At 35.6% G+C, this 22,015-nt stretch overlaps 1 protein-coding gene across 4 annotated transcripts in view; it reads left to right on the plus strand.

Moving 5' to 3' along the window:
• DOP1A (DOP1 leucine zipper like protein A) overlaps positions 1-22,015 on the plus strand; it is a 111,518-nt gene that overhangs the window by 13,318 nt on the left and 76,185 nt on the right. For all 4 annotated transcript variants that reach the window (XM_049653945.1, XM_049653947.1, XM_049653946.1 and 1 more), the window contains exon 2: positions 18,361-18,551. In XM_049653945.1, the coding sequence (XP_049509902.1) occupies positions 18,414-18,551 (138 nt within the window). In that variant the 5' untranslated portion in view covers positions 18,361-18,413. The remainder of the gene's footprint in view (positions 1-18,360; positions 18,552-22,015) is intronic.

Below are 22,015 nucleotides of genomic sequence, written 5' to 3' on the forward strand. Positions count from 1 at the left end.
ATCAAACACCAGAATGTTCATATGTACATGGCTGTGTGAGCAAACCTGAAGATTACATGAGATAATTTGTGTAAAAGGCTTAGCATGGTACCTACCACAGAGTGATTACGAAGTCAGTGTGAGCTGCTGTCAGATCATCATCATCATCTTGAATAATGTATGGGCAGTGTTTACTTGGCTGCTATGCTTTGGGAGCAGGATGTTATCTTTAACTCAAGGGCATATGTTTAGTTTCATTATTATAGCTATTAACTATTTGATCCTTAAGAAAGAATCCTAGCTACCTATTAACGGATTATTTTAGGTTGTAATATGTGCTCACACTGTTCTATTTTCTAAATTACTTTTCTTCATGATGCTTATGTGTCACACAAAATCAGCGATTAAAGCTAGAAGGAATCTTTAGTTGTAATTTTTATAGAATTCAAACTGTTTCTAACAGATGGATAATTTTTTATATGTTGATTAATTTTACTCTCTTTGTTCCAAGTAAATAAAATTTGCTGTTTGTCATCTTGGCAGAATTATGAGATTTTTGATTTTTCATATCTTGGGTTTTATTTTTATGATTTTCATTGAGATTAAAAGTGAAAATATAAATATATAACTGTCAGAATTTTCTTCAACTAGAGATTTGCATCTAATTAATTTTAAAAGATTTGACCTCTAGGAGTATCATATTTAATGGATTTCCTTTTCAGTCCTAGAAAAGGACATTCTAGAGTGACATTGTCCACATTTAAGTAGTTACACTAAATAAGGATGCTAAAACTGAGCTAATATTTTAAAATGTAACTAGATAGAGCACATTTTTAATAGGTGTTTTTGTGAGAATCTTCCAATTTTTTAAAGTATTAAGTACTTTAATATGACCGTATGAATATAGTCTGTTTGAAGGGAGTGAGGTCAAGTGTGACTGTAGTGTTTAAAAAATAGAATTGTAGCTTTGCTCTTTTCTCCAGATTTCTCAGGAAAGAAAAAAAGCAAATGGTTTGTGAGCAGTGTTTACATTTATAGATTCATTTATTCAAAACCTATTTGAGGGCCTACTTGTATGGGGCTGCTCATACAAGTCCAATAAGGCTTCTAACTTCATGGCATTTGCATTGCAATAAGGGAATGTAGATTTAAAAAACAAGCAAATAATAGGAAATTTCAGTCCGAAATAGTGCTAGGAAGGAAATAATATATTCTAGAATAGATGTTCAGATTGTGGGCTTGGCGTAGGCCACTTGAGATCGACTGTTCAAAAAAGGCTTTTCTGAGGGTTTGATATTACTTGGAGGATGGGAAGGAATTTGCCACACAGAGTTGACCTTTGAGCTTTTGGGTGCAGAGAATAGCAAATACAGAATGCCCTACAGTGCAAAAAATGTTGGTGTATTTAGTGTGGATATTCCCATAATGACTTAATATGATTTTAAAAGATCTGTAGCTTCTCTGTGGAGGACAGATTATAAGGGTTTAAGAATAGAAGCAGACCTTAACCAGGATAATAGAAAATGAAAAGTGACGTTTTGTATATGTTTAGGATATGTTTGTTAACAAATGCTGTTTGAAACTATAGGACTAGAGGAGATAACTCTAGAGAAGAGGTGAGAGTTCCTGATTGAGCCTGGAAGTAGTTCAACATTTACAAAATAATAATAAAGTGAAATTTGAATAGGGGCGCCTGGGTGGCTCAGTTGGTTAAGTGTCCAACTTCGGCTTATGTCATGATCTCAGGGTTTATGGGCTGGAGCCTGCTTCCGATTCTGTGTCCCCTGACTCTCTGCTCCTTCCCTACTCACACTCTCTCTTTCTCAAAAATAAACATTAAAAAAAATTTTTTTAATAAAATTTGAATAGAGAAGAGGTGCTGACACAGATTGGAGAAGACTGGTTAGAGAAGTCAGAACATCCCTTGAAAATGAAGAGTCCTGGTCGCCAAAAACTAGGTATTGAATACTGAGGAGAAATTAAGATGAGGGGCTGGAGAAATGACCATTGACTTTGTCTAAAGCAGTTTACTGGTGACTCTTACACGGGTGGTTTCCCTGCAGATCAGTGTCATAAGACATTTTTGAGTAGGCCAAAGAGTGAAGAGATAAGGAAATGATGAGTATAGGAAAATCTTTCAGAAAGTTTTGTAATGAGGGAGGACAGAGAAATGGGTTGATAGCCAAAAAGTCTGTGAGAGTCAAGAGGAAGCTATGGCTTTTAGTTTCTCACTGTGGGAGATTCCAGGCCTTTGTCTATAGGCTGATGGAGAATGATCCTGCACAGGAGGAGAAATTGGTGCTGAAGAAGAGTAAACCAATAAGGCACTTAAGGGAAATTCTTGAGAGGTAACAGGAGATGGGATCCAGAGCAAAAGAGTGGGTCTTTGATGGAGGAGGGTCCTTTGTTCCTCAGAACAGGAGGGAAAGTAGAGAGTATGGATATAAGTGGAGATAGATTTGCAGATTTGTTGAAGGGACTATAAGCATTCTTTTTGCTTCTGTTTTCTTAGTTAAACTGGAAGTTGGGTCTTTAGCAACAATGGAGGGATGTGGTATTAGATTTTTGAAAAGAATAGAAGGTATGAATAATTGTGTCAGGCAAGTAAATTTACTAAGGAAACAGTGGATTAGAACAGTGTTGAACTCCTGTTTGAGGTTTGTTTCTCAATTTAAAATGCAATCAGTCAGCCTATGGTCGTATGATTTTTCTTCAGCAGTGTTCAATTGTTTGGGCTTTCGCATGGAAAAAGTAGATAATAGAGTTCAACTAAGATTGGGATTTTGCCAGGTAAGTTTGAAGGGAGTAAGGAAACTTTACTCCCTGGCCCTGAAGTCAGATGGATATAAAAGAGGAATGAAGAGTAGTGGTTAAGAGTTAGAACTCTAAAGCTAGACTGTTTATGTCTAAATCTCTGACTCTATCATTTTTACTAAACACATCGTATCACATAATAATTCTATGCCTCAGTCTCTTTATCTGTAAGTGTGGACCATAATAATGTTTACTTCGTAGGATTAAGTTAACATAGCAAAACATTTGAGTGGTGCCAGGCACATAGTAAGTCACAATATAAGGTTAGCTAAGGTGTTCCTACCTCTGCTGCATCAGAGGAGGTCTTATCCTGAGAAGGTAGTTAGGACCAGAAGGCAGCCAGACATGCAAAGAAAAGCTGAAGATCTGTTGATCACATATTTGGGGTTTCTTAGAGTGTGTACCATTTGAAGGTTTGAGATTGGGTCAGATGAGGGAACATACAGATCATTAGGGTTCTTGTGGGTACTTAAACCGATTAATGAAATACCTGGTAGGTGTTTTCTTCCTCCCAGGAAGTTTCCAATTTTCTGGAATAACTAGCTTTATGAGTTGATTAAATAAACTATTCACTAAAGAGTATTAGTGTGTCAGTATTGAAACCCAGAACTTTTGACCAAAATGAGATAAATTTGTTAATAATTGTCTTATTTGTTAGATTGTAATAGTTACCGAATAATTTTTAATTTAGGCAAAACAGTTTGGAAAAAATGTCTACTATATATCTATATAGCAGTTTTTAAAGTACTTTTTCATTCATAATCAACAAGTAAAGTTTTTCCCCCTGAATTACATGGCACTTCAGAATGTATTCATTTACGTACCTGGAATGTGATAAAACTCTTGGACAATCCCCAGATATATCTGTAGGATTGGCTAATACTGAATAGTTCTTTGTCTCTTCAGCCCTCCCCCAAACTTTTCATGGCAAAGGAGAGGGGGAAGCCAGGAGCTCAGCTAGTAATAAGCAAATCAGCCAAAGTATCCTTGTGTGGTTATTTTGTGAAATTAGGTCTACTCATTTTTTATAACGATTTAAACAAAATTTTTTAAGATTCAGATGGTCTGTTGGAATGTTTTGTTTCTTGAATACAGCCTTATCACCCTGTAATGTGTGAAAACATAAATATATATACTTCCCTGATAATTTTCATAAGCCTTAATTTGCCTAGAGAATCTGCCTTCTTTTTTAAACAGCTATTTTGTTTCATTTTTATATTTGAATGAGACAAAAACACTGCATTAAATCATGCTTTATGACAGTTCAGGTCCAGTTTATATGAGTTGTAAGTTTGAAAGAATAGCTGAATTGTCAGGTGATACGATTACAGATTAAGGTCAAAAACCTACTTGTTAGCAGCTCCTGAAGGAAAAGAGAAATTTTATTAAGTGTAACCTTATTTTTTCAGTGTTATATTAGTTACAGGTGTACAATATAGTGATTCAGCAATTCCATATTGAAAGAAAAATTATAAATGCCATTCTGACTTTACCTGTATCACTTTAAAAACAAACCACAATTTTTATTTTTATTTAGTGATTTTTACTTTTTCAAGTTTCCTAGTTATATTAAATAGTTATTGTACTAGCGGGAATAGGTTTTGGGCTTTGTTTTTTGGTTTTTGTTTTTAATTTCAAACAAAAAACCACCTCATTTGATAGAGGTAGTAGAATTGGTAGGTTTCTTGTTTAGGGTGATATAAATGTTCTCTATGTTAGAGAACATTTCTCTGGTGAGAAATCTTGATTGTGGTGATGGTTTTATGGGTGTATACATTAGTCAGAACTTAGAAGGTATGTTAAATATGTGCAGTTCAATAAAAATAGTAAAAAAAAAAAAATTCCACACATTTGGCAATGACACATTTTTTTTAAGTATTTATTTTTGAGAGAGTGTAAGCAGGGGAGATGCAGGGAGAGAGGAGGACAGAGGATCTGAAGTGGGTTCCCTGCTGATAACAGAGTTCAAACCCAATACCTTGAGATCATGACCTGAGCTGAAATCAAGAGTCTGATGCTTAACCAACTGAGCCACCCAGGCACCCTGGCAATGACACATTTTAATTTGCATTCATGAGACAACTGGATATAATTTAGTCAGAGTCTTCAGTTTTCCATTTTACTACCAATAAGTTCAGAGCCATATCTGGCTCTTAAATTGCAATTTACTAGTCCTTATAATTTGCATACTTGCTTCCTAGTACTTTTTTATTTTTATTGGTGATAATGGTAGCAATAAGTTTTTAAAGCATTTTCTATGTGCCAGGCACTCTGATAAGTTTAATATGTTCTTTATCTGATCTTGGCAACCATTGAGTTGGGTATTATCATCTTGGTTTATAAATGAGGAAACTGAAGTTTGGCATTTTGCCCAAGGTCATACAGCTAAGTGTTAAGTAGGATTTGGATTCTCAGCTGTCTTGACTTTAATTCCTGTGTTTGGAGACTCTGCCGCCTATTGCCTATCGCCTATCTTTTTGTGGACTGGCGGGTTCTACAAAACACTGTTTTGTTGTTAAATATATGCATTTCTTATGAAGTGAAACTACATTTCTGAAGAAGAGGCAGTGTATAAAGTTTCCTTGATCCAATATGAGAAAAGATGTATTCGCATTATGATCTAAGTCATTGGTGTTCAAAGTGTGATTTGTGAGCCATTCACAAATTCTTTGTTAAGAAAACTTGAAATAAGCACAGATGAAAGTAAGCATTTAGACATTTTTATAGCAATTTTATATTCCTACAACAACTATGTACATGATTTATATCAGTCACCAGTGGATTAGGGTAAAACTGGTTCTTTGAAAAGAACTTTGGAAAGTACTGATCTAAGCCACTTTGAAATAAAATATGGAAAAAAAATACTTGAGAGCTGGAATTTGCATTTATCATATGTTGGATTAAAAATTCAAAAGTGATACATCCCTAGAGTTCTTCTGATATGCCGTAAGTGATTTTATTTTCATTAAAAATAATTGAAGAAGCAGAACCTAATTTCTAGTCCCAGGATCTGGCAATCTTTTCACACAAAAATACCATAACTCCCTGCTGATGAAACTTCTACAAAATGTCCTGTCTCATTTCTCAGCTGTTTGCGTAAGATTTTGTTTTTCGTGTTCTACCTAGTGTTATATGTATCTATACTGTATGAACTCTTTTTAGTTATATTTAAGTGTTTAGACAACTTTTAGCAAAATAAAAAAGAAAAAATCAAATTTCTTACCTGACTGAACTTTTTTTTAGCTGCAAACACATTAAAGAGTTCTAAGCTCCACAAACTTAGCTGGTCATTACTGGTTAGTTTTTTTATACTGAATTAAAAAAAGTATGTCTGCAGAATATGCCAATTGAGGTAATATTGCTTCACAATTACATCATTACTCTGATTACAGTTAATATGCTGGGAGTTCAAGGAAGAGATCTGGCAAGAGATAGAAATTTGGGAGTTGTCAGAAGATAGAAGGAGTATTAATTAGGTTCCTAGAAGGAAGCAGGATTTACTTAGATGCTTGAAATGAAGAGATTTTGATAGAGACCACTCATAAGCTTGCAGGCAGAGTTTAGGGAGAAAACAGCCTGTTGTCACACACACACACACACACACACACACACACACACACACACACAGTGGTTTTTGAGTTCTAGGAGAGAAGTTAGTTACCAGAAACAAGTGAGAAAGGTTAATATGTGCCAAACACAGTACTAACTGATGCATATGCTCATTTGATTTTTTCTGTATGGTAATAATTATTATGGTCACATAACCTTCCCTCGTAGAACTGCTGCCTTTTGCTGCATCCCAGAGATTTTGGACTGTTGTGTTTTCATGTTCATTTGTCCCCATGTATTTTTTTATTTTCTCATAGATTTCTTGGTCGACCCAATCATTGTTTAGTATCATGTTGTTTAGCATCAATATATTCATGTGGTTTCCAGATTTTTTCTTGTAATTGACTTCTAGTTTCATACCATTGTGGTCAGAAAAGATGGTTGGTATGATTTGAGTCTTTTAAAATTATTGAGACTTGTTGTTATTGAGACGTGGCCTAATGTGATGTATCCTGGAGAATGTTTGATGTGCACTTGAAAAGAGTTTGTATAGTGCTCTTTTTGGACAGAATGTTCTGTATACATTGGGACTATCTGGTCTAATGTGTCATTCAAAGCCACTGTTTCCTTGTTGATATTCTGTGGATGATCGTGCCATTGATGTAAGTAGGGTGTTAAAGTCCGCTACTATTATCATATTACTGTCAATTTCTTCTTTTTTGTCTGCTAACATTTGCTTTATTTAAGAGAGAAGGGAGCAGAAAACCTATCAGAAGAACAAATAGCTAAAAACTTTCCTAATCTAAGGAGAGAAACAGACATGCAGATCCAGAAACGCAGAGAGCCCTTAAGATTAATCTGAGGAGGTCCCCACCAAAACACATAATTAAAATGACAAAAAGTAAAGATTAGAAAATTTTTAAAGGAGCAAGAGAAAACAGTTACAAACAAGGGAAACCCCATAAGGCTATTAGCTGATTTTTTGGCAGAACCTTTGAAGGCCAGAAGGGAGTGGCATGATATGTTTAAAGTTCTGAAAGGAGAAAATGTACAACTAAGAATACTCAGTAAGGTTATCGTTTGGAATAGAAGGAAAGGTAAGGGATTTCCCAGAGAAAAGTTAAAGAAATTTATCACCACTAAGCCAGTCTTATCAGAAAATGTTAAAGGGAATTCTTTAACTCGAACGAAAAGACCGTAACTATTAGAAAATTATGAGAGGAAAAAAATTCACAGGTAAAAGCAAACATGTAGTAAATGTAGTAAATTAATCATTTATAAAGCCAGTATGAGGTGAAAACACCAAAGTAGAAAAATCAGCCAAGGTATACACAAAATGAAAAGATGTTAAATATGACATATACATAAATGTGGACAAAGGAGTAAAAATTTAGTGCTTTTAGAATGTGTTCAAACTTAAGCAAACATCAATTTAATCAAGACTGCTTATATATAAGATGACATATATGAATCTAATAATAACCACAAATCAAAACCTACAGTAGATAGACAAAAAAGAGAAAGGAATCCCAGTATAACACTAAAGAAAGCCATCAAACAACAGGGAAGAGAGCAAGAGAAGAAAAGAATAGGGAAAAACTACAAAACAGGGAAAAACTACCACCTCAGACCTAAAGACACAGACTAAAAATGACGGATTGCAGAAAACATATACTGTGCAAGTGGAAGTGAAAAAAACCAGGGTAGCAATACTTGTATCAGACAAAATAGACTTTAAATCTTTAAAAAAAGATTGTCTTTTGTCCCTGAAGCATACATTGCTGTGTGTGTTTATGGTTAAATCTAGTTTAAAAGATTTTTATTAACCATAGATTAATGATAAAACAGCTTGCAGAATTGTTAATTCATTCCCAGTCTCAACTATTATACTTACATCACTGTGTATGAATCCAACTTGAGCTTAACTATTTGTTCCAAGTTATGTGCTGTGCCACATACAAATAAGTAGGAAATAGAGTTCCTGCTTTCAAAGACTTCTTCCCAATTAGGGGAATTGTGTATTGAATCTGTGAAACAAAATCAATGTTGAAAAGGAAGACAGTTAAGATTAGTTTTGGTTCATTTAAGTTCATTTTGGATTTCTGGCAATACTTCAAAATACTGCTTTGTTTTGTTGCTGTTAAAGTCCAGGGTATAAAGATATAATAACAATGTAAGTTTTTTTCCTGCATAAATTTTACATTATTTAAATTTTTTTTTTTTTAACATTTATTTATTTTTGAGACAGAGACAGAGCGTGAACAGGGGAGGGTCAGAGAAAGAGGGAGACACCGAATCTGAAACAGGCTCCAGGCTCTGAGCTGTTAGCACAGAGCCCGACGCGGGGCTCGAACCCACAGACCACGAGATCATGACCTGAGCCGAAGTCGGACGCCTAACCGACTGAGCCACCCAGGCGCCCCAGACATTATTTTAAAGCACAAGGGCCTGCCCCTCCCAATTGGGAATGAAAGTATCATGCATTAGGTCAGGGTTATTCTCTTTATTCTGCACCTAGACATAGTGCTTGGCACTTTGTGTGCTGAAGTAAGTCAAGTGTTTAAGATAATTATTGTCTGTAAAAATAGGATTTGAGGATTTGTCTGTTTTTATTTTTATGGATAAAAGAATTAAGGTAGAGAACTGGGTGGTTTGTATCATTCTGTCACAACCTTAACCAAAAATTTTTTTTGATTTAATAAATTCATAGATTCTTATCCTTTTTTCAGTGCCAACAGGTATTACTAATATAGGTTATATTCTCTAGAGTAGGGACTGTTAACCTGTTTGAGGATTTTGTTAAAAACCATTTTTGAGAATGTTATAAAAGCAGTAGACTCTCTCCCCAATAAAATATAAGAGGTAAATTTTGCATGTAATTTGAGGTAATTCACAGGTCCCTAAGGCCCCATTATATAAAAATGTAGATGTACTGGTATGCACACATATATATATACTTACCTTCATTGAGATAAAATTCACCTACCATACAATTCACCTAAAGTGTATGATTTAGCAGTTTTCAGTACAGAGTTGTATGACCATCTTTACAGTCATTTTTATTTATTGAAGTATAGTTAAGATACAGTGTTATATTAGTTTCAGGTGTACAGTAATAATTCAACAGTTCTGTACTTTACTCAGTGCTTATCAAGATAAGTGTAGTTTTAATCCCCTTTATTTCATACATACTCCAACTGACCTCCCTTATTGCAACTACTGTTTGTTCTCCATATTTAAGAGTTTGGGTTGTTTTTTTTAATCTATTTTTCTCTTTGTTCATTTGTTTCTTAAATTCCACATATGAGTGAAATCATGATATTTGTCTTTCTCTGTCTGACTTTTTAAAGTGCATTATACCCTCTAGTTACACCCCTGTTGTTGCAAATGGCACTATCTCATTTTTTTATGGCGCAGTAATACTCCATTGTGTCTACATATACCACATCTTTTTTATCCATTCATCTATCAGTGGACACTTGGGTTGCTTCCATGTCTTGGCTATTATAAATAATACTAAATAAATAAACATAGGAGTGCATATGTCTTTTCATTTTATTTGAGTAAATTCCCACTACTGGATCATATGGTAATTCTATTTTTAATTTTTTGAGGAACCTCCATACTGTCTTCTGCAGTGGCTACACCAATTTGCATTCCCACCAGCGGTGCATTGGGGTCCCTTATTCTCCACATCCTTGCTAACAACTTGTTATTTTTTGTTTTTTTGATTCTAGCTATTCTGATAGGTATAAGGTGAGATCTCATTGTGGTTTATCTTTGGATTTCCCTGAAGATTATTAGTGTTGAGCATCTTTTTCATGGGTCTCTTGGCCATTTGTAGGTCTTCTTTGGAAAACATCTATTCAGGTCCTCTGCCCATTTTTTAATTGGATTTTTTTGGTATTCAGTTTTATAAGCTCTTTATGTATTTTGAAAATGAAACCCTTATGGCATATATCATTTACAAATATTTTCTTTTATTCGGTAGGTTACCTGTTTGTTTCATTGGTGGTTTTGTTCACTGAGCGAAAGCTTTTTGTTTTGGTATGGTCCCAATAGTTTAATTTTGGTTTTGTTTCTCTTGCCACAGGAGACATATCTAGAAAATTGTTACTATGGCTGTTGTCAAATTACTACTTTTGGTTTCTTCCAGGAGTTTTATGGTTTCAGGTCTCACATTTAGATCTTTATTCCCTTTTGAATTTCTTTTTGTGTATGATGTAAGAAAGTGGTCCAGTTTGATTCTTTTGCATGTTGCTGTTTAGTTTTTCCAGCACCATTCATTGAAGACTGTCTTTTCTCTATTGTATATTATTGCCTCGTTTATTATAGATTAATTAACCATATAAGCATGGGTTTATTTGAGCTCTGTATTCTGTTTTACTGATTTATATGTCTGTTTTTGTGCCAGTACCATACTGTTTTGTTTTCTACAGCTTTGTGATATATCTTGAAATCTAAGATTGTGATAACTTCCAGCTTTGTTCTTTCAGGATTGCTTTGGCTATTCAGGGTCCTTTGTGGCTCTATATATAAATTTTAGGACTGTTTTTTCTAGATCAGTGAAAAATGCTGTTGGTATTTTGATAGGGATTTGCATTAAATCTTTACATCTAGATTGCTTTGGGGAGTATGGATCTCTTAATAATATTGGATCTTACATCCATGAGCATGGAATATCTTTCCATTTGTGTCATCTTCAATTTCTTTCATTAGTGTTTTACAGTTTTCAGAGTACCAGTCTTTTACCTCCTTGGTTAAATTTATTCCAATATATTTTATTCTTTTTGGTGCAAATAGAAGTGAGATTGTAGCCTTAATTTCTCTTTCTGCTATCTCATTATTAGTGTAGAGAAATACAACAGGTTTCTGTATTTTATGTATTCTGTGCTTTACTGATTTCATTTATCAGTTCTGATAGTTTTTTGGTGGAGTCGTTAAGTTTTTCTATATATAGTATCATGTCATCATGTAAGTAGTGAAAGTTTTACTTCTTCCTTATCAGATGCCTTTTATTTGTTGTCTGATTGCTACAGCTAGGACTTCCAGTACTGTGTTGAATAAAAGTAGTGAGAGTGGACATCCCTGTCTTGTTCTTGATCTTAGAGGAAAAGCTTTCACCTTTCCACCATTGAGTATAATATTAGCTGTGGGTTTTTCATATATGGCCTTTATTTTGTTGAGGTATGTTCTCTAAATCTACTTTCATGAGAATTCTTATGAATCGATGTACTTTGTCAGATGCTTTTTCTGCATCTATTTTGATGATCTATGGTGTTTTTCCTTCCTCTCGTTAATGTGATATAAACCACCCATGCAAATATTGAGCCACCCATGCATCCCTGCAATAAATTTCACTTGATCATGGTTAATAAATTTTTAAGTATATTATTGGATTCATTTGTGAATATTTTGTTGATAATTTTTGCATCTGTGTTCATCAGAGATACCTGTAATTCTCTTTTTTTGTAGTGTCTTTATCTGGTTTTGGCATCAGAATAATGCTGGCCTAATAGAATGAATTAGAAGCTTTTCTTTATTTTTTTGGAATAGTTTGAGAAGAATAGGTACTTAACTCTTTTTCCAAATGTTTGGTAGAATTCACTTGTGAAGCTGTCTGGTCCTTGACGTTTGTTTGTTAGAAGTTTTCTGATTAGTAATTCAGTTTCATTACTGCTAAGAAGTCTATTCACATTTTTCTCTTTGTTCCTGATTCAGTTTTGGGAGGTTACATGATTTTAGGTTGTCCAATTTGTTGACATGTAATTTTTTCATAATATCTCCAATAATCCCTTGTAATTCTGTAGTGTCAATTGTTACCTCTCTTCTTTCATTTCTGATTTTGTTTGAGTTCCTTTTTTTTTTTTTTTTTTTTTTTTTTAATGAGTCTAGCTAAAGTTTTGTTGATTTCATCGATCTTTTCAAAAACCAGTTCCTGGTTTCACTGATCTGTTCTTTTTTTTTTTTTTTTAATTTTTTTTCTTTTTAAATTTATTTATGAGAGACAGAGACCGAGCACAAGTGGGGGAGGGACAGAGAGAATGAGACACAGAATCTGAAGCAGGCTCCAGGCTCTGAGCTGTCAGCACAGCGCCTGACACGGGGCTCACACTCACAAACTGAGATCATGACCTGAGTGGAAGTCGGATGCTTAACTGACTGAGGCATCCAGGTGCCCCTCATTGATCTGTTCTATTGTTTGTTTGTTTGTTTTTTAGTTTTTATTTCTTTTCTGTTCTAATGTTTGTTTTCTTCTACTGGTTTTGGGTTTTGGTTTTCTTTTTCTGGCTCCTTTAGATGTAAGTTTAGGTTGTTTGAGATTTTTATTATTTCTTCAGGTAAGTCTGTATTGCTATAAACTTCCTCTTAGAACTACTTTTGTTGCTTCCCAAAGATTTTGGACTGTTGTGTTTTCATTTTCATTTGTCTCCATGTGTTTTGTTTATTTTTCTCTTTGATTTCTTGGTGGTTCCATTCATTTTTTTTTCCATTCATTTTTTAGTAACATGTTATTTAACCTCCATGTGTTTGTGTTCTTTCCAGATTTTTTCTTGTGAATTGATTTCTAGTTTAATAGCATTCTTCTCAGAAAGGATGCATGGTATAATTTCAGTGTTTTTGAATTTATTGAGACTTGTTTTGTGCCCTAATATGTGATCTCTTTTGGAGAATGTTCCATGTATACTTGAAAAGAATGTGTATTCTGGTGTTTTAGGGTGGAATGTTCTGAATATATCCATTAGACCCATCTTCTTCAGTGTGTCCTTTGAAACCACTGTTTTCATGTTTCTTTTGCTTTTGGGTGATCTATCCATTGATGTAGTTGGGGTGTTAAAGTTCCCTGCTTTATGTATTTGGGTACTTTCATGTTGGGTGCATAATATTTGTAATTGTTATATTTTCTTGTTGGATTTTTCCTTTTATTAATGTATATAATTAATGCTTCCTTCTCTTTGTCTCTTATTACAGTCTTTGCTTAAAGGCTGTTTTATCCAGGGGTACATGGGTGACTGAGTTGTTTAAGTATTCAACTCTTGGTTTCAGCTCAGGCCATGATCTCATGTGAGTTCAAGTCCCCACATCAGGCTCCACACTGACAGTACAGAGCCTGCTTCGGATTCTCCCCTTCTCTCTGCCCTTCCCCTGCTCATACACGCACTCTTTTTCAAAATAAATAAAGATAAAAACTTTAAAGGATATTTTGCTTGATGTAAGTATTTCTACTTGCTTTTTGTTTCCATTTGCATGATAAGTGCTTTTCCATTCTGTCACTTTCAATCTGCATGTGTCTTTAGGTCTGAAATGAATCTCTTGTAGCCAGTCTATAAATGGTTCTTGCTTTTTTATCCATTCTGTCACCCTTTTATTGGAGCATTTAGTCTATTTACATTCAAAGTAATTAATGATAGATATGTACTTATTGCTCTTCTGTTACTTGTTTTATACTTTTTTTTGTAGTTCTTCTCTGTTTCTTCCTATTGCTCTCTTATCTGATGGTTTGTTGGCTCACTCTGTGATATACTTGGATTCCTTTCTGTTTATTTTTTGCATATTTATTACAAATTTTTGCTTTGTGGTTACCATTAGGTTTGTATATAACATACATATAGCAGTCTATATTGATGATGGCTTAAGTTTAAACCCATTCTTTACTCCTCTCCCCCTCATATTTTACGTATATGGTATCTTACTTTATATGCTTTTATTTTGTGAATCCCTTGACTGATTTTTGTTGACATACTTATTTTTACTGCTTTTTTCTTTCCTACTTATTCCCTCTTATGGTCTTTCCTTTCCACTCAAAGTGTCCCCTGTAATATTTCTTACAGGACTGGTTTAGTGGTTATGAATTCCTTTAACTTCTGTTTGGGAAACTCTTTATCCCTCTTTCTATTCTAAATTATGGCCTTGCTAGAGTATTCCTGGCTGCAGTTTTCTTCTTTCAACACTTTGAGTATGTCATGCTCATCACCTTCTGGTCTGCAAAATTTCTGCTGAAAAATCCAGTGATAGCCTTATGGGGTTTCCCTTGTATGTAACTGTTTTCTCTTGCTGCTTTTAAAATTCCTTCTTTATCACTACTTTTTGCCATTTTAATTACTGTGTGTGTATTTAATTCTTGGTGTGGACCTCCTTCAGTTGATTTGTCAGAGGTTCTCTGTGCCTCTGGATCTCGATTTCTGTTTCCTTCCCCAGATTCGGGAAGTTTTCAGCTCTTATTTCTTCAGATATGGTTTCTGTCCCCTTTTCTGTCTCTCCTCCTTCTGGGATCCTTATAATGCAAATGTTATTACACTTCATGATATGGCTAAATTTACCTAAGCCTATTTTCATTTCTTGTTATGTCTTTTCTTCTGTCTTGCTCAACTTGAGTGCTTTCCATTACTCTGTCCTCTAAATTACTAATCCGTTCTTCTGCTTCCTCTAGTCTACTATTTATTCCACCTAGTGTATTGTTAAAAATTTTTTAGTTTACTTATTTATTTTAAGAGAGACAGAGCCAGCATGAGTGGGGGAGGGGCAGAAGGAGAGGGAGAGAGAGAATCCCAAGCAGGCTCCATGCTGTCAGTGCAGAACCTGACATGGGGCTCCATCACACAACCGTGAGATCATGACCTGAGTTGAAATCAAGAGTCAGATGCTTAACCAGCTGAGCCACCCAGGCACCCTCTATGTAGTGTATTTTTAATTTCAGTAATTCAGTTCTTCATTATTAATTGGTTATGTTCTCTCTTTGTTAAGAGTCTCACTGAGGTCCTTCACTCTTTTCTTAAAAGTCCAGTGAGTATCTCTATGACCATTACTTTAAAGTCTTTATCAGTTGTATTACTTATTTCTGTATTGTTTAGCTCTCACTGTGATTTTTGTCCTGTTTCATTTGGGATATATTCTCTGTCTCTTCCATTTGTTTAACTGTGTCTGTTTCCATATGTTTGGAAAGTCAGCTATGTCTCCTGCTCTGGAAAGTAGTGGCCTATTAAGAGGGCATGTAGGGCCCTGTAGTGCTTTGTCCCCTGCTGACCAGTACCTGGAACTTCAGGGGTATCTCCTATGTGCGTTGTCTGTGCCCTGCTGTTGTGGCTGAGCAGCTTTTGCCTTCTGTCTATTTGTCTACAATGGCTCTCTTTGCTTGTTGTGGGCAGGATTTGGTCCTTGTGTTGCTAATCAGCCAGCCTGGGGCCACCTTGGACTTAACTTGAACATTTGCCAGAGATGTAATAGCACAGAGGTGTAGGAGAATGTGAGGACAGGGCATCTGGTGCCAGCAAGGTTGTCAGCCACAGGAGGGTTCCTGCAGCTGCTGGGGACTAAGGCACGTGGGTTGGAAGAGGCTGATATACAGAATATGGGGGCAGGTCTGGTAGTGTTAGCAAGGTTTGTCCAGGTCTGCTATGGGTGATAATCTGGAGTAGAGTTCTGGCTGTTTGGGGCATGTTTGCAAGAGAACAAGTGGGTGGGGGCACTATGAACAAGTTAGGTAGCAAGTGTTGGTGCCCTGGCTGGTTGCTGCAGGTGTCCATGTGTTTATGCTGCGGAGTGAGGGAGAGAAAGCTCATTTGTTCCTGGAGAAGTCTCCCAAAGATCCCTGCCCCTGTGGCACATGCTCTGAGATTAGTAAGCAAATCCCTCTCCTGGATGCCCGACGCTCTTTACAGATTGCTGCTGCTTTGCTGTATCTTGGGTGGAGCTATTTGTTGTGTTGTCTCTTTAAGGCTGGGACTCAGTTTCCTCTCGCCCTCCTTGCTCTCTCATAAACCTCCTGATTTTTAAAGTTCCAGGTGTGTGTGTGTGTGTGTGTTTTACATTTATTTATTTTAGACAGAGCACAAGTTGGGGAGGGGCAGAGAGAGAAGGAGACACAGAATCCGAAGCAGGCTTCAGGCTCTGAGTGTCAGTACAGAGCCCAAGGTGGGGCTCAAACTCACAAACTGAGATCATGACCTGAGCCTAAGTCAGTCGCTTAACCAACTGACCACCCAGGTGCCCCCTAAAGTTCCAGGTTTTTAAGTCCTGCCTGCGATTGTAAGAACTCACAAAATTTGACCCCTCTGGTTTTGAAAGCCAAATATTTGGGGATTCATCTTCCCTGTGCAGTCTCCCTGGTGTGAAAATTTGTTTCTTTCCTCTCTTGTGCCTGGGGTGTTCCTCCTTCCCTCCTGTGGAAAGCCCCTTGGGTCTATTTAGCTCCTAATCTGTCACCACCCTCCTACTCTCTTTGATATGGCCTCTTCCTTACATTTAGCTGTGGAGAGTTTGTTCTTCCAGTCTCTGGGTCTTTTTTTTTAGTTACTTACACTAATGTGTTTATCATCTGGCTGTATCCATGGGACAAGGTGAGCTTAGTGTCATCCTACTCTGCTATCTTCCCTGGAAGTCCTCTTCTCTTTTCATTTTGTGACCATATCCTTTAAAGCAGAAAGGTTTTTCATTTTGATGAAGTCCAGTTTATTTTGTTGTTGCTTGTGATGTTCTTATGTTATTTCTAAGAAGACTGCCTAGCCCTAGGCCACAAAAACTTACTCCTGTACTTTATTCTAAGACTTTTATAACTGTTACATTTAGAGCTATCATCCATTTTGAGTTGATTTTTGTGTAGATATGAGGAAGGAGTCAACTTCATTACTTTACATGTGGATATCCAGTTACCCCAAAACCATTTGTTGGAAAGACTCTTTTTACCTTTCATTTAATCATGTTGAGATGCTCTGAGTCCCATTCTTAGACCCTCCTCCACATCCATGAATCCAGCTCTAAAGAAAGGTACAGAGTTAGTTAAAAGTCTGACAGGATAACACAAATAGTGGAGGAGAGGCCACATTGGGCCAAATTTAGTTGAGCCTCATTTAAATCCTTACTACTACTCTGTTAGTTATCTAGTGCTATATAACAAATTACCCCCCAAGTCAGGGGCCTAAATCAGCAAGATTATTATAAGTCATGAATTTGAGAGACTTTGGTTATGTAGCTCTGTGTCAGGACCTCTCATGAAGTTACAGTCAGTATGTTGGTTGGTACTGCAGTCAAATGAAGGTTTGCTTGGAAATGGGAGATCTGCTTCCAAAATGACTCACTCACATGACTGTTGGCAGAAAGCTGCAGTTCTTTACCACTGGAACCTCCCCATAGGGCTCGTGTAAGTGTTCTCACAAGGTGGCAACTGGCTTTCCCCAGACCTAATGATCTTAGTTTAGAGAAGATAAGGGGGAGGAAGCCAAAGTTCTTTTATAGCCTAGTTTTAGCCATGACACATTATCACTTCTGCCTTGCTATTTTTGTCAGAATTGAGTCACAAAATCCAGCCCAAGGGGCTAGAGGATTTGGAACCACATTTTTAAAATCAGTATCAAAGAATGTATGAACATGTTTTAAATTACCATGTGTATTTGTCAGTTTTATCAAAAGTAAGGTCAAATTCCGAATAGTTGATGTTCCTTTATACTATAAATGCTCATTTATTGTCTAATAAAATGAGATGACCTCCAAATCTTTTTTTTTTAACCTTTATTTAAGACTCTCTACACCCAACGTGGGGCTCAAACTCAAAACCCCGAGATCAAGAATCACATACTCTTCAACTGTGCCAGCCAGGTGCCCTCCAAGTCATTCTTTCTATTTTTTGTTATTTTTTTTTTTTTTTTTTTTTTTCGCTGCATGTCCTTGATATATCAAATCCAAACCAATCTTAATGTATTTATGTATCAAAACAAAGCAAAAGAGTATGTCTATCACAAATATTGTATCAGAAAATAGGAGATAAATAACATGATTTCTAAGCTGAAATAAGTACCAGAATATTTCCTATTCTTTTATATCCCTTTGTTCTCACAGCCATTTTCCAGTTTGTGGGAAGGAATACGTGAATTCTTCATGACTCTGTGTACTAGTTGACCAGTTTTGACCACTTCTCACTCAAGAAACATTTTTAAGTTAGCCAATAGTTTTATAGCAAGAGCATATGAACTCATTTTAATACTTTACTTTGTAACTTTGGTTCCTTCTGCAAACTTTTTATAGGTGATGATTTTACATGACTTTGGAACTGGTCTCTAGTGGAACGCTGTGGGAGGATGAACACAGAAGAGCTGGAGTTACTGAGTGACTCCAAATACAGAAACTATGTAGCCGCAATTGACAAAGCACTAAAGAATTTTGAATATTCCAGTGAATGGGCAGATTTGATATCGGCACTTGGAAAACTTAATAAGGTATGTCCAGAAATTCAGAAATCTGAATTTCTACTTACTGGATTTCTCTAAAGCTTGAAGTAAAGAATTGTAAAAACATAACTAAAGCTTAGGATTACTTTTGGTACTGCTATTTTACTTCGTGAATTGCATGCCTGAACAACCAGGCATACTTTGAGGCCAAAACAACATTACCATTAAAAACATGAGACTAGGAAGCAAACATGCTAATAACTCTGAGGGCTAACAAGTTTCTCTAATTGAGCAAAGATACGGTTCTGGAGTTCCTGACAACAAAATCAGAAACTGGTGTAGAAAGTGGTAACTTGCAATGTGCTTTACAAATGTTATGTAGCAGTAAGGAAAATTTTGTATCCAGGCAATTCTTAGATATATTCAGTACTTTTTTTTACAAAAGTGATAAGTAGTCACTTAGGCCTTGGGGGTTGGCCTTGAATGTTTCCTCTTAACATGTCTGGTTTTAATCCACTATTATGATGGCATTACAGATCAATTCATAGCTTTACATTTTTACACTGTTTTTTGTTTGTTTTCTTAGATCAAACTTTGCTCACCTCGTACTTATAGTTTTGATTTTGGGAATTTTGGGAGGGTTTTTTTTTTTTTTTTTTTTTTAAGCAGTTGTTACTGAATTGGAATGTTTTTAAATATTAAATGCAGTAGGGAAGATGATAAGAAATGAGAGCTCTCCCCGTAACTTTTAACATCAAATAGCTTAACATACAATTATTAGGAAAGAAATTATCCTAAAATACATTCCAAGTACACTATTGCTTGACCTCATACATACTATAGATAATTAATGTCTTCCAGAAAAGCTTTCATTTTTAATGTGCCAAGGATTTATCTTAAAATTAGATGCACAAACTTCTGTTTGACATGTTAACTTGTAACATTTATCATTTAGGGTTTGATAAATTCTCAGATTTTTTTTATAATATCCTCAAGAAATTGCATCCAAAATTATGAGTATGCTTAAAGGTAGTTAGGTTCTTTCTTGCTCTGAAGAGTCTCTTTCTTTCTTTCTTTCTTTCTTTCTTTCTTTCTATGTTTATTTTTAAGAGAGAGAGAGAGAGAGAGACAGAGCGTGAGCAGGGGAGGGGCAGAAAAAGAGGGAGACACAGAATCCAAGACAGGCTCTGAGCTTTTGGCGCAGAGCCCTATGCGGGGCTTGAAATCATGAAGTGTGAGATCATGACCTGAGCTGAAGTCCAACGCTTAACCGACTGAGCCACCCAGTCTCCTTCTGAAGAATCTCTTTCTGAAGACTTACTAGGAGTTATATTTAAAAACAGTTTATTTTTTTTTAATTTTTAAAAGATTTTATTTTATTATTACTTTTTAATATTTACTTTTGAGAGAGAGTAGGGGAGGGGCAGAGAGAGAGGGAGACACAGAATCTGAAGCAAGCTCCAGGCTCCGAGCTGTCAGCACAGAACCTGACGTGGGGCTTGAACTCACGAAGCACGAGATCATGACCTGAAGTCTGACGCTCAAGCAACTGAGGCACCCAGGTGCCCCTAAAGATTTTAAGTAATCTCTACACCCAACATGAGGCCCAAACTCACTCAGATCAAGCTGAGCCAGCCAGGCACTCCTATAAGCAATTTATTAAATGTGGAAATTAATAGACCTAATTAAGTACATAAGTAGTTTTTATACTTAATATTTATGAAAACATTTTATTGTATCCAGATAACACAGAGGAGGATATGTAAGTCATTGGGAAAACTTAAGCTGTGAACAGGCAAGGATTGTATTTAGTATAAATTTGTTGAAAATAGTCTAAATACATGTTTTAATATAAAATGTTATTTATTAATATACTACATTTTCACCTCATTATACACTTTTTTCAATTCAAAATTGCTTTTAAAAAGAACGTTTTCCAATTCAGAAATCCTTTTAGATAATGGTGCTATAAAAAAATCATGCTATATTTTACTTTCCTTTTAAAATTTTATTTCATATTAACACAGTTTTTTTATTAAAGCATTTTATGTTATAGATTGTTAAATTTCCTTCTGCAGAAGTAATTATACCTTTCCTTAAAATATATGTGAATATTGGGGTGTCTGGCTGACCCAGCTGGAAAAACATATTTCATTTCAAGGCCTTGAGTTTGAGCCCCATGTTGCGTGTGAAGATTACTAAAAATAAATAAATTTAAAATATGTAAATACTGACTCTTGGCTACTGTGTTTAAAATTGAGATTAAAACTTTGGACACACGGAAGCAGCTAGTTGAAAAATGTTTTTCATAGCTGTGTTCTTGCCAGTGTTTTGCCCTTAATTTGCTTTTCATTTCTAGATTTAACTTTATTTGCCTTCATTGCATCTAGTTTAAAACTAAATTAAAAACTTGTAGTGGGAAGAATTTTGAAAATGTTTTATGTAGGGGCACGGGGGTAGCCCAGTCGGTTAAGCGTCCAACTCTTGATTTCAGCTCAGGTTGTGATCACATGGTCTCGTGAGTTTGAGCCCCACATGGGCTCCACATTGGCTGTGTGGAGCCTGCTTGAGATTCTCCCTCTTCCTGTGCTCTCTCCTGTTTGCACTCTCTCTGTCTTTCTCAAAATAAATAAACTTAAAAAAAAATGAATGAAGAAAATGTTATATTTAAGTGGACCTCAGAGCCTTCACTTTTGTTAAAAACCTGGAGATCTTGTCCTGAGTTTTCTACTGTACTGCCTTTGACAGATCATTTTATGTATTTTAATTTCAGTTCTTTATTTTGTAAGATAAAGGACTTTTTTTTAATATTTCTTCTAAATCAAATTCTAGCATATTATCCTGTTTTCATTGTGCATTTATTCTGTAATGTTCTATCAGCACTGTACTATAATACTTTGAAGAATTAATTAATAAGTTCTTTTTTGTTACTTAAATAACTAATCTCCTTTGGGTGGTTTATAAAATAGGATCTTCTGTAAATTCCACCCTGACCATTATCTCTAAATAAATGTTATGTTTGAATAAACACAGTTGTGATTGGTCCACTTGGGAAATTAGTAAAAACAAATGGGCAGTTATAATCTTTTGTAGATTCTTGTAAGCATTAGAACTCCTTGCTGACATATGATATCCTGAAGCAGTGGTTCTCCCTCTTTCAACGACATATTTATGTTGAGGTCCAGTTTCCTTCATATCTTTGAAATAGTGTATCAAAAATAGATTGACATTAAAGATTTGCAAAAATCAAAATCATTGCCTCTCTTCTGAATAAATTTGTTGGCAAAATATTGTGTTTTTTTTAAATTTTCTTTTTTAATGTTTGTTTATTTTTGAGAGAGGCAGAGACAGAATGTGAGTGGATTAGGGGCAGAGAGGGAGGGAGACACAGAATCCGAAGCAGGCTCCAGGCTCCGAGGTGTCAGCACAGAGCCACACGCGGGGTTCAAACTCATGAGCTGTGGGATCATGACCTGAGCCAAAGTTGGTCGCTCAACCTACTGAGCCACCCA

Source organism: Panthera uncia (assembly GCF_023721935.1).
Source record: "Panthera uncia isolate 11264 chromosome B2 unlocalized genomic scaffold, Puncia_PCG_1.0 HiC_scaffold_24, whole genome shotgun sequence".
Taxonomy (NCBI): domain Eukaryota; kingdom Metazoa; phylum Chordata; class Mammalia; order Carnivora; family Felidae; genus Panthera; species Panthera uncia.